Genomic DNA, 13,024 nt, shown 5'->3' on the forward strand with positions numbered 1-13,024 from the left:
CTTCTAGAGAGGAGAGAGACCGCATGGATCAGATCCCTTATGCCTCAGCCATAGGATCGATCATGTACGCCATGCTATGTACTCGACCTGATGTCTCGTATGCTTTGAGCATGACGAGCAGATACCAGTCAGATCCAGGTGAAAGTCACTGGATAGCGGTCAAGAATATTCTTAAGTACTTACGAAGGACTAAAGAATATTTCTTGATATATGGAGGCAATGATGAGCTAACTGTAAAGGGTTACAGTGATGCCAGCTTCCAGACCGATCAGGATGATTACCGATCGCAGTCAGGGTTCGTGTTTTTCTTAAATGGTGGTGCTGTGAGCTGGAAGAGTTCGAAGCAGGACACAGTAGCTGATTCTACAACAGAGGCCGAGTATATTGCTGCATCAGAGGCAGCAAAGGAGGCAGTTTGGATCCGCAAGTTCATCACTGAACTTGGGGTGGTTCCTAGCATCGCTGACTCAGTTGAGCTCTATTGTGATAACAATGGAGCTATAGCACAGGCGAAGGAACCTCGCTCACACCAGCGGACCAAGCACATACTACGGCGCTTCCATCTCATTCGAGAGATTATCGATAGAGGAGATGTGAAAATTTGCAGAGTACCTACAAAGGCTAACATCGCAGATCCATTGACCAAGGCTTTGGCACAGAGGAAGCATGATGGTCACACTAGGTCATTAGGCCTTAGAGCCTATACTGAATGGCACTAGTGCTAGTGGGAGATTGTTAGATAGAGCCCTAGAGCTAATCATTTGATGATTGTATGGACTCATGTATATCATATTCTTATATATATATTAAGGCATTTGGTTTTTGGTTATTATGCTTATTTATATTAGTGCCGGATAAAATAAGTATAGTAACGTCCTTGAGTAGAAGGTTCTTACCTATATCAATCGATTGGTTAAATCGATAGTGAGATGATATAGGGAACACTACTCTAATTCATTCCTAGTCGAGTATTAACATTCAGGGACAATGTTAATACAATAAGACTAGCATGTAAGTCAGCTCGATGACTTGATCTCACAAGTCATGGATATAGAGATATCAAGCTAACACATGGGTATGCATTAGAGAATGTATACTGAATGACCCGCCATGAGAAAGTATCATGGATCGTTATATGAGTGTCATATACTTTCTCATGTGACTATTAGTATGACTATTAGTCCTTAGACCTGAAGTCACCATGGATCCCTACATAAGGAGTTATGTACTTTGGTTTTGTCAAACGTCACCCGTAACTGGGTGGACTATAAAGGCGATTATTGGGTATGTAACGAATTATGCAGAGGGATGTGAGTGATGTAGATGGGATCTATCCCTCCTATATGACGGGAGTGACATCGATATTCTTGATAGAGTAAGACCACGAAGTGTATGGCCATACCCAAATGAGTCAATATGAGATATTGAGCTCATTTGATTGAGTGAGTCTACTTGGAGTTCAAGATTTAGATTGGTCAGAGGATGACACGGTCTATGCCTCACATTGATCAATCTAGATGTCTAGGATAGAAGGACACTTGTCATATATTGTGAGGAGTCACAATTAGTAGTCACAAGGTGATGTTGGATCTCGACATTTCTTGTAACTTGGGTAGCAATGATGTATTGCTAGATGCCGCTCATTGCTTATGTTTCTAAAGGAGTTTAGAAACATTGCCAACGTTACAAGAACCTATTGGGTCACACACAAAGAACAAGTGGATGGAGATTAGGTTCATATGATGAACCAATTGGATTAGGTTCATATGATGCACCAAAGATTGGATTCAAATTAGACTTATTGAGTTAGACTCAATTAGATTCAATTGTTTAATGAGTCTAATTTAAATTTGATTCATTGAGTCAATTTATATTAATGAATTGAGATTCATTAAATTGAAATTGACTTTAATCAAAGGTTGGATTTAACTCAACAAGGAAGACAATTGGTCAAGTTTGACTTGACCAAGTAGAAGTTGAAACATCAAGTTTGACTTGATGTGTTGCCACATCATAAGGATGACTCATCCTTGCCACATCACATGCCACCTCATGGAGGTTACAACACTTCCCATTCCATTTAATGTGGCCGGCCACATTAAATGAGGGAGTTATGTGTGTGGCCGGCCACACTAAAGAGTAAATGGTTTTCATTTAGTGTGTATTGATGTGTGGTAATTGTCTCATCTTCTTCCTTGCTTCTTCCTTCTCTTCTCTTGCTGTTTTTGCCGTGACTTCCATAGTGAATTCCAAGAGCAAAGGAAGAGTGAAGGTCACAAAGGAAGGATACTACTAGTGAGTGTATAAGATTTCTTTTGTATCTTCTTCTTTTCTACCTTTCCAATCCCATTCGAGAGCTCTAGAAAGTGCTAGCACACTTGGGGCTCTCTTCTCCATCCTTTGAGTGTGAGAGACACTCCTTGTTCGTGTGGATATCATTAGAGGAGTGTCTACGTTGACACTCTCGAGATCCGGCGTACCGTTGGACGAGCGGGAACGCGAAAGGGCACACATCAAAGGTATAAAGTGTTTTCCTTTGTAGATCTACTGTAGATCATAGTTTATAACTCGTACTCGTGTTTTTCGAAATTTTTCTTTGCACGGATCCTACGGCTTTGGGTGATTCGGGGTTTCCGCGACGCGAAAAGCGGTTTTCGCGACGCGAAAAGCGGTTTTCGTGACCCGAAAAACCCAACAGAGATTAGTCTATTCACATGTGCAATCATCTCTATTTGTTAAGTATAAATAGAGGTAAGACCATTATTTATTAAACAACTTATATAGATGTGAATAGAGATATACCCATAAGTTAGGATCACCTTGATAGATGTATCAAGATGAGATCATTTATCTATTAATAATGATCAAAGTAAATAAACTCACTATTTACTAAATCTACTAAAAGCCAAATTAGGATTCATAAGTTGAATTCAGGATTAGACATTAGGTATGTCTAGAACAAAATATGTACGATATTAAATTTTAAGAAAAATATGCACTCTTTATTGGTAAAGAGAAAAACATCATAACATGTGATTCATATCATCTGTACTTTGCTATGTGAGACCCTTAAGATTATAAGTTATCTCAATTTACTCTAAGTGGCTATTTAGCTATCTACTTGAAGTTCTAATCAGTGTCTGTTACTTTAACATATATTAGCTATGGATGATTCGATCTATGGAGCATAACTAGAAAAATGGTTGATTAGAATGATTAGATTCTTGCTAAAAAAGATTAAAATACATTTTATATCTTTGACATTTATTCACTAATAGACCAATTATATTTTTTTGTTAAGTATATAAAATATGATTGTGAATAATTGTATTAATTGGAGATATTGAACATGCTATCGACATAATAGTTATTATGAGAAATTAGAGATATTCATATTGATGTAAATGATTTAATCTGGGGTGAAAACAAGATATTGATGTTTCTGATTCGTTTGATAGAGCAGCTAAGTTAAGTATAACAACTTTCTTAGCAGTAATTGTTCAGTGTGCTTGCTGTCACACCAACTATTTTCCCTGAAGTATGAATTGAATGTTCGTACATGGTCTTTGTGTAACACCCACGAAATAATAAGCTATACCTATGGGTATTTTTCTTTTAGAATAAAAGGGAAATGGAAATAGAACCAAAAAAGAAATAAAAAGAAAGAGAGGTTAAGATTTGAACCTTGAACCTCCCACAAATGATAAAGTTAAATTGGTGTATAATAACCACTAGAATCATGAATGACATATGAATAGCAAAGCATGGAAATTATAGATAAAGGTAAAGAGTATGATTAAATAAGGGAACAAGAGAAAGACAAGTGACTTTCCTCCTCTTTCTCTTGGTTAAGAAAAGAAGCAAGCAAAGGACAAGTTGCCTTTTTCTTCCTTCTCTTGCTATTTTTGTGGGAATGAAGAGAGTGAGAAGATAGAGAAGGCAAGGGGATGAATTAGGACACTTTTCATCCTCATTGGGAATAAATAGGAATGAGAGAAGAGAAGGGAAAGAAAGTTTGGTTAATCCTTCCTCCTTCTTTCTCCTTCTTTCCTCCTCTATCGAGACCTAAAGTCCCCTCTCTCTCATTTCCGAAATCCAAGCTAAGGTTTTCTTTCTAAGAAAACTAGTTCACAAGAAGGAGTCCTCAAGGTCTACTCCTTACAAACAAGAGAAAACAAAAGGAAGAACAAGAAGGGGGAAGCTTTCTTCTTCCTCTTCAAAAGGGTACCATCTTCCTTAGGAAAAACAAGCAAGAGGATGTAAGTATCCCCTCACCTGTGGTACAAGTTGTTTATGTGTTTTTCATGAGGTTAGAATGCTTAAAAACCTAGGATCATTTCTTGAAACTTTCGGCCAAGACTTGAATAAAAGATTTAGAGAGGTTTAAGACCTAACTAAGCATGCTCACTAAGTTCTTATGATATGTACCCTAGTATAGGAGTTAGTTAATGTTTCTTATGCTTGTATGCTTACTTAAAACTTAGATCCATGCTCTTGAAACTTTCAGCCAAAGTGTAAATAAAAGATTAGGAAGGCTTAAGACCTAAACTAAACATGCTCACTATGCCCTTATGATATGTACCCTATGATAAGAGACTAATTTGGTGTTCTTATGCTTGTATGTTGCTTAAAACTTAAATTCATGCTCATGAAGTGTTCGGCCATGATAGAAGTAATTGGCTAGGAGAGGTTAAAAATTTAGTCTACCATGATCATGACTTGCTTATTAATATGTTATGAAGAGTACTTAGTGTTTTCACACTTGTATGTTGATTGGAACCTAAATGCATGCCACCTTAGGGAATTAGGGTTTCGGCCATGATAGAAATGAAGACCTAGAAGTGTTTAAAATTTAATCTATCATGCTCATAACTTTCCTTATGAAAAGGTATGAAGGTTCTTAGGGTTTCATGCTTGTATGTTGTTTGGAACCTTGATGTATTACACCTTAGGGCTTCGGCCATGATGAGAATTAAGACCTAGGAGAGCTTAAAACTTACTCTAACATGCTCATGACTCTTCTTATGACATGATATAAAGCTAACTTAGGGTTATCATGTTTGAATGTTGCTTGAAATCTAGATACATGTCTCCTTATGTTTCGGCCATGATGAATTTTAGGGTCCAAGGAAGCTTAAAATTAAATCTAGCATGCTCATGAATTCCCTTATGATATGATATGAAGTTAGTTTGATATTCTTATGCTTGTATGTTGTTTAGAACTTAGTTTCATGCCCCTAAGTTTCGGCCATAACCAAGTTAAAAGACCTAGGGAGCTTAGAACCTAAACCAAATATGCTTATTATGTTCTTAATGATTTATGATGTGAAATTGGTTTAGGGTTCACATGTTTTTATGTTGTTTATAACCTAGAACTAAGCATGGTAACTTTCAGACATAACAAGACCAAGGACCTAGGGAGCTTAGAACCTAAACCAAATATGCTCATTATGTTCTTAATGATTTATGATATGAAATTGGTTTAGGGTTCACATGATTTTATGTTATTTATAACCTAGGGCTAGGCTTGGAACTTTCGGCCACTACATGGAATTAGGGTTAGAGACCCAATTATGATTTTACTATGTGTCTCACATGCTACGATATGAATGAAGAGATGCTAGTTAAGGTTTTCCATGCATGATTATGTTTCTTTTGATGCATTATATGCTCATTTTTGTATGCTTATGAACCATGCATGATAATGATTCTTATGATGTGTTTTATGCTCAAGTATGCATGTTTATGATATGACAAGTAATATGCTCATTTATGTATGCTTATGAACCATGCATGATAATGACTCTTATGATGTGTTTTATGCTCAAGTATGCATGCTTTATGATATGACAAGTAATATGCTCATTTATGTATGCTTATGAACGATGCATGATAATGACTCTTATGATGTGTTTTATGTAGGGGTGTAATCGAGCCGAGCCGAGCCGAACTCTTGGATGTTTGAGTTTGGCTCGTTTATAATCGAGTCGAGCTCGAGCTTTATTTAACGAATATATTCATGGCTCACGAGCTTTTTCGAGCTTTTATCGAGCCTAAACGAGCTTAATAAATATAAATTATAAATTTAAATATTCATTAAAAACTAAATTATATATTTTTAAAAAATTATAATATTCTTGTTAAAATTTATAATTTTATTCTAATAAATAAATTTAATATATTTATCTATGTTTTTCATAAGTAGAGTGTAAAATCTATAAATTTAATATCAAAACTATTATTTTTTTATTTAAAAATTGATTCAGAAGCTTAACGAACATGTTCACGAGCTAACGAGTCGAATATTGTGAAGCTTGGGCTTGGTTTGTTTATCTTAACGAGCCTAATTAAACGAGCTCAAACGAGCATTTATCGAATCGAGCTTCGAATAGCTCACGAGCGGCTTGGCTCATTTACACCCCTAGTTTTATGCTCAAGTATGCATACTTTATGATATGACAAGTAATATGCTCATTTATGTATGCTTATGAATCATGCATTATGATAACTCTTATGATGTGCTATATGCTCAAGTATGCATGTTTTATGACATGATAAGTAAAGGCCTAAGAGTTGCTTCCCTATTAAGTGGGACTAAGAGCACTCTTTACGATATGATAAGTAAAGGCCTAAGAGTTGTTTCCCTATTAAGTGGGACTAAGAACACTCTTTATAATATGACAAGTAAAGACCTAAGAGTTGCTTCCTTATTAGTTGGTACTAAGAGCACTCTTCATGATATGATAAGTAACTATGACATGTTATTTTACTTTGTATGGCTTGTACCAAGGGTGGGCTCCATAAGCGCCCCTAGGCCGACGGACTATGAACGGGTCTAGTAAAAAGGGATGGGCTCCTTAGTACGCCCCTAGGTCGACGGTCATAGTACGGACCTAGTTCCTTAGTAGGTTCGGGGCTAGCTACCCTGTCCTAGGGATTGCACGCATTTATGTATGTATGTGGTACAAGCCGGGCCCTCATGATGATATTATGTTCAAGTATTATATGATATATTTTAAGACATCTTGCACGTGACATGACACATGTTTTAAAAGACATCTTGCATGATATAATAAGTTATGATATGATATGTTCTTATGATTTATATGACATGATGCTCTTTTATTTATGATATGATATATCATGATGTTTCTTTATGATTTGATATGCTCTTATAATTTATATGATATGATGCTCTTTTATTTATGATATGATATATCATGATGTTTCTTTATGATATGATATGCTCTTATGATTTATATGACATGATGCTCTTTTATTTATGATATGATATATCATGATGTTTCTTTATGATATGATATGCTCTTATGATTTATATGACATGATGCTTTTATGATTTATGATATGATATAGCATGAGGTTCTTTATGAGATGATATGTTATGATGCTATGTTTACATGATATGATGTTTAGATGATTATGTCTCCATTGTTATCTGCTTATGTGATTATGCTATGAAATATGTTTTTGTGAGTAGGAAAGGATCTTACTAAGCCTGTGTGCTTATAGCTTACTTTCCTTGTACCGCAGATAAAGGCAAAGAATGGATAAACTAGGGGAGCCGGAGGAGGGGCAAGAGATGTTTGTGGTGGTGGCTTGGCTAAGAAAAAAAAAGTCCTGCTTATGTTATTTTATGTTGACATGAACTAAGTTTATTTATGTTAATGTTTCGCATGATTTCATGATACTTATTCATGTTTATGATAGAATTTGACATCGTGACCTCGTTCATTAAAAGAATATAAAAAAAATAAATTCTTCCGCTGTTTTACTTTAGAAAAGAAATTTTAAAATGCATGTATGTTTTGCATCTACTTGTAAGTAACCCCGCCCTACTAGCAGGAGGGGCGCGTACACTTTGTGACTAGATCACCTTTATGGATTGATTTGGATGAGTGGGAAATGTTGAACGTGTGTAGTGACTGCACACGTTAATGAGAGAATGGGTGTTACTTGTCCATTCCTCTTCCTACTGATTTGTCTTCCTCTTCTCCTCCTAGCTATATATGCATCCTAGAAGACGAGAGAGATTTGGTTCATAAACAGTGAAGGGTTGTTTGTTCATTCGTGATCACTCTTCCGATGACAAGTTCTTCACCAATTTCTTCTCCAAGAGCACCATAAGTTTTTGTTTTGTACGGATTTCTTACCACAACAAAAATTCTTCAAACTAAAAATGTTTACAATTTAATAAAAACATGGAGAATCAAGAAAGAAGAAAAGAGTGGTCTTGGATTCCCATATGGGCTTTAATTAGTCTCATATCAAGAATTTGGAGAAATTTAAGGTATTTAAATTTAAATTGTCACAAACTTGCGTTAATAGAATAAGTCGCTTTCTCATACATGTTTCATACGTTGAAATCATATTCTAGCCATGTTCCATGATACCCTAAATAATGATTCTCTTTCAGCTTAGTAAGCCGAGCTCACATGGTTCGGTTCTATATTAGCAAATCCAACGCCAATGGTATCAATCCGCCTCCTGGCTTAACCTAAACCTTTGAGTCATTGACAGGACTCAAGTGTTGAGCATCTCTAAGATGCTCAACAGCCCAAGCATCTGTCTTGACCTCTAGAAAGCTCCGCAGCCCAAGCAGCCTCTAAAGTCCTCGGTACCCTAAGCATTTAGGGTACTTGGCCATCCGAGTGGTAGCTCCAACTCAGCATCCTCAGTGCTCGACAACTTGAGTACCTTGACTTAAGTGTCACAAATTCAAAAAGATCCGCTCGAAGTATGATCGAGCTTCATGCGCAACTAATATCGCAAGCATGCATGCTTCTCAAGCCTCGCATGGTGGTCTAGCCCTTTAAAAGGCCACAAGCCCCAATCATCCTTGACCGTACAGGCAGAACAAATAAATAATAATTAGACAAGCATTTTGTAGGAGGAAGCTGCCTTAAGATCCAACCAGAACGGGCATACAGACGCCTCGAACAATGGTCTAACGATAGAATGTTTTCTTTAGTTTTTTTAAGATATTTAAGAGTTAAGAGTCTCAGTCTCGATAAATTAAGAATAAATTGTTTTTAATAGATGATTAATTTAAAAATACTAGGATGATAGATCATTCGTTATGAGTATTTTTCAATTTATCCTAATAATCGATAAAAAGTTATCATAAAATCAGATCAATCACCTCTAAAATTAATATAAGTTAAATACATAATTCTAACTTTAAAAAAATAAACAGACAATATATCCTACCATAAATGATCACAAGAGGGAGGACATTAATGTTGGGAGGGGACTTAGATCTTTACTGATAAGCACCTCTAGATCCATATCACAATGACTTCTCACTTAGGAAACAAATAACCATATGGATCACAAGATTAGACTCGACTACAATTTAGAGTCGTTGTCTTGATGGTTTCTAGGATATGTATTCTTAATCTTAATTATTCATGATAATTATATTAGTTCACGATTTAATTCACGGATGATAATGATTCAAGATAGTTCAAAATTATTATTATATTTTAAAATAATATTAAAAAAATTATAAATGTATAAAAAAATTTAAAAAAATAAAAATAAAAAGTCAACCGCCCAAACCGCATCCAACAGCCGAACCAACCATTGACTGGTTTACAAGTATATATATTTAAAAATAAAAAATCAACCTTTTTTTTCCTTTTTTTTATTTTTTTTATTTTTGAATTAAAAAATTAATTAAAATATTTTTTAAAATTTTATTTCTAGGATTCATGCTTCCCAATTTGATTATAATTTGTAAGTTATTTTTTTTTTTTAAGATTTTACTTCTAGGTTTAGATTTTCCAATTCAATTATAGTATTTAGTAAAAAAAAATTAAAATGAAATAAATTTAAGTATTTATGAAGTATTATAATGTGTTTAGGGGATATATTCATAGATTAAAGATTTATATATAAGTAAATATTGATTTTTTAAATTATTTTTAAATTAAAAAAAAAAAAAGTTGATATCCTGCGCGACGCGCACAGTGCAGGATATATATATATATATAAGTTATATTTTTTAATTAATTTTATTGGTTCATAGCTTTTAGCTATAGAGATATAATTTTATTGTTAAATAAATTATGTTTATTAGATATATTATATAAGTTAAATATTTTTTATAAATTTAATATTAAATAAATAAAATAAGTCTATTGAGTAAATAAGAGTGTTAAGTAAGATTAATAAATTTAATGAGTTAAAATAAAATAGTCTCAATTTAAGGCAAATAGGTTATAAGATTAATAAATGGAAAATAAATAGTTAACTTTAACATAAAGGTAGAATGACCTCATATTAAAAAATTTAAGATAAATAAATTGAAATTTTAACTTTAATAATAGAAGGGTAGAATAATTTCATATCAAACTAGGTTAAAAATATTAATTTTAGTAGAGATATAGAATATCTTAATTCAAGATAAATAAGTTAAAAATATTAATTTTAATAGATATTGAATAGGTTAATTAATATTGAACGACAATATTAATATTACTAAAATATAATAAATATTATTAAATAAAAATTATAATTAAGAAAATCAAAATAAAATTATTAAACATAAATTTATTTAATAAATTGACCGTAACCGACCCATTTAGAGACTGAACGGTTATATATCAGATCTGTTGAACTAGATAATTGCTCGGTTAACCCGGTTAAGGGTCCGATCAGGTCTAGCTAGGTCCGGCCGGGTCCGATTCAGACCCTGGGTTTGTCTGCACAGGATCAATCATTAGAAAAATAGATCGACCGATCGACGACACTGAGAGAATCCAGATTTCATATACTCCAACTCCTCTCCTTTATGTTTCTATTTTCTCTTTCAAGTTCACGCTATCAGAGATTTAACTTAAGCATTAAAAAAGATTTCTTGGATATTTTCCACACCCTTTAATGCGTGCTAATTCATGTAAGTTCATCTAAGAAACTTTAATAGTTTTCGGGATTACAGATATTCATAGTTTGATGTTTAGTTATATCATATTTATAGAAATTTTTCTTCCATTGAACTTTTGGACTGTCCGTTATGTGCGTTTTTCGATTTATCCTTGATAATCAATAAAAATTTTCATATGAGTGGACCAATCACCTTCATGAATAACCAATAAAATTAACTAAAATTATATATATTTTTTATCCAACAAATTTTACTACCAGTTTCACCCAGTAATTAAATTTCGATCACATCTTTATACTTGATCTTTTTATTTTAATGAGAAAAAAAGAATATTACCATGATTCCGAAGGCGAGGCCGGCGATGACCGAGTTCTCTGTTGAGACGGCATCAAGCTCGAGGGTACTGAGGTGGCCGGCGAAGATCTGGGTAACGGCACCAAGAGAGTACTGTGCGATTGAAGTGAAGATGGCCGGCGCAGCCAAGTACCACAGCTTCTTATTCTCCTCCACTCCATGCCTGAGCAGCTGCCCCAAGCTGCTGATCTCCTCCATGTCTTCATCCTCATCAACGCTCCTAAGCAAACTCTCCTCCATCCGTTTCTTGCCCACCTCTTCTGTGTGTTTGACAACCTTGTCGGGGAGCATCTAATATACCAAAAAAACGTACACATTATTCCCATTATATCCCTCTACTAAAGATTATTATTTTTTTTCTTTTTCCTCAATTCATTATATGCAAGTTACGTTTGATAGGATGTAATCAGTCTTGTAATATAATCAGGATTATATTACAAAGTTTATTATTTTATTTGATTTAACTTTAAACTTATAATGTAATGTAATCTCGATTACAAAAGATAGTGAAATTTTGTAATCCGAATTACAAAGTAAATATCATGTAATCCGATTACATTACGAGCTTATTGTTTAATCAAAATTTGAATGTCGAATATACTCCTAGTCAATCATCGTTCGACGATCGTCCATCACCAATCGCCGTCATCACCGTCGACCGTTATCGCCAGCCACTGCCATTGACCACCGTCGCCACTACTCAAATTTTTAAGAAAAAAATTCTTTTCATTGCTGATAAGTTGATATAATAATTTACTTTTCTTATATATATATAATGTAGACGGATTATTATGGGAGACCCATGGTACGTATAATCACATTTTAATATAATAATTTTTTTTTCCCTTTTTGAATTTAAATTAATTTGTTTTCTCTTATTTGCATACCTGCAATAATTACTGTGATTCTTGTTTTTTTTCAAAGTCAACCCAACATTTTAATTACGTTAATATATATCATGTTATGCTTATTTTTAAAATTTAGTACTATGACACTATTGATTTAAAAAATCAACATCATTCAATTATTTCTAAAAATTTGCACTACCATAATATTAATATGTTAATATATAATGATCCTATCTTAAAATCATGAAAAAAATTAGTTGGAGATGTGACTCTTTGATTGATCGCGTGAAGACTTTGATCCGCTCTACAACACAGGAAACGTCAGTGCCGAGTCAAAGAAGGGGTCCCGGCGTTAGTCTTCCGACATTCAAGTCAGTCACTGAAACAGTAGAAAACGGAGCAACATAGAATAGTGCATACCTCCACCGGTGTATGTACCCCTCTTCATATAGTGCTACAGTAGGTGATATGCACGCTTCTTAAGATATGGGCACGTTTTTCCAACTGTCCTATGAAAGGACATATCAATAAAGTGTCTCTGACACCATATCTTAACAATACATGCAAATCCCTGACATGACCATATAAACTTTCATTGTATGATTTGCTTGTTGACCATGTCCTATTGTCAGTGGCACTACCTTCCAAAGAGATATTGAGAGATATGGGAGGAGTCCCACTGTTTGTCCGAGGGGGAAGCCGCTCAGCCGGGGATCCCCGCTCGATCGATCTCAGTCGTTCTTCTCCATAATCTCTTGGCTCAGTAGATTATTTCCGTCCGACCGGACCAGCGCTCCGGTCGCCTTAGCGTTCTTCCGATCTGTGATGAGCATCTAATGTTCTTACTGTAGTGCTCTTGGCTAGACGGGTGATCTGCTCACACAAGCCGCTTGGCAAATCGGACACTTTAGGCCCG

At 34.5% G+C, this 13,024-nt stretch overlaps 1 protein-coding gene across 1 annotated transcript in view; it reads right to left on the reverse strand.

Annotated features, from left to right (window-relative positions):
* The window catches only part of LOC121975021 (protein DETOXIFICATION 30-like), a 67,204-nt gene extending 55,665 nt beyond the window's left edge, over positions 1–11,539 (reverse strand). Inside the window, exon 1 of the mRNA XM_042526367.1 lies at positions 11,243–11,539. Within this exon, the coding sequence (XP_042382301.1) occupies positions 11,243–11,500 (258 nt within the window). The 5' untranslated portion in view covers positions 11,501–11,539. The remainder of the gene's footprint in view (positions 1–11,242) is intronic.
* Positions 11,540–13,024: the final 1,485 nt, after the last annotated feature.

Source organism: Zingiber officinale, chromosome 4B, assembly GCF_018446385.1.
Source record: "Zingiber officinale cultivar Zhangliang chromosome 4B, Zo_v1.1, whole genome shotgun sequence".
NCBI classification, from domain to species: domain Eukaryota; kingdom Viridiplantae; phylum Streptophyta; class Magnoliopsida; order Zingiberales; family Zingiberaceae; genus Zingiber; species Zingiber officinale.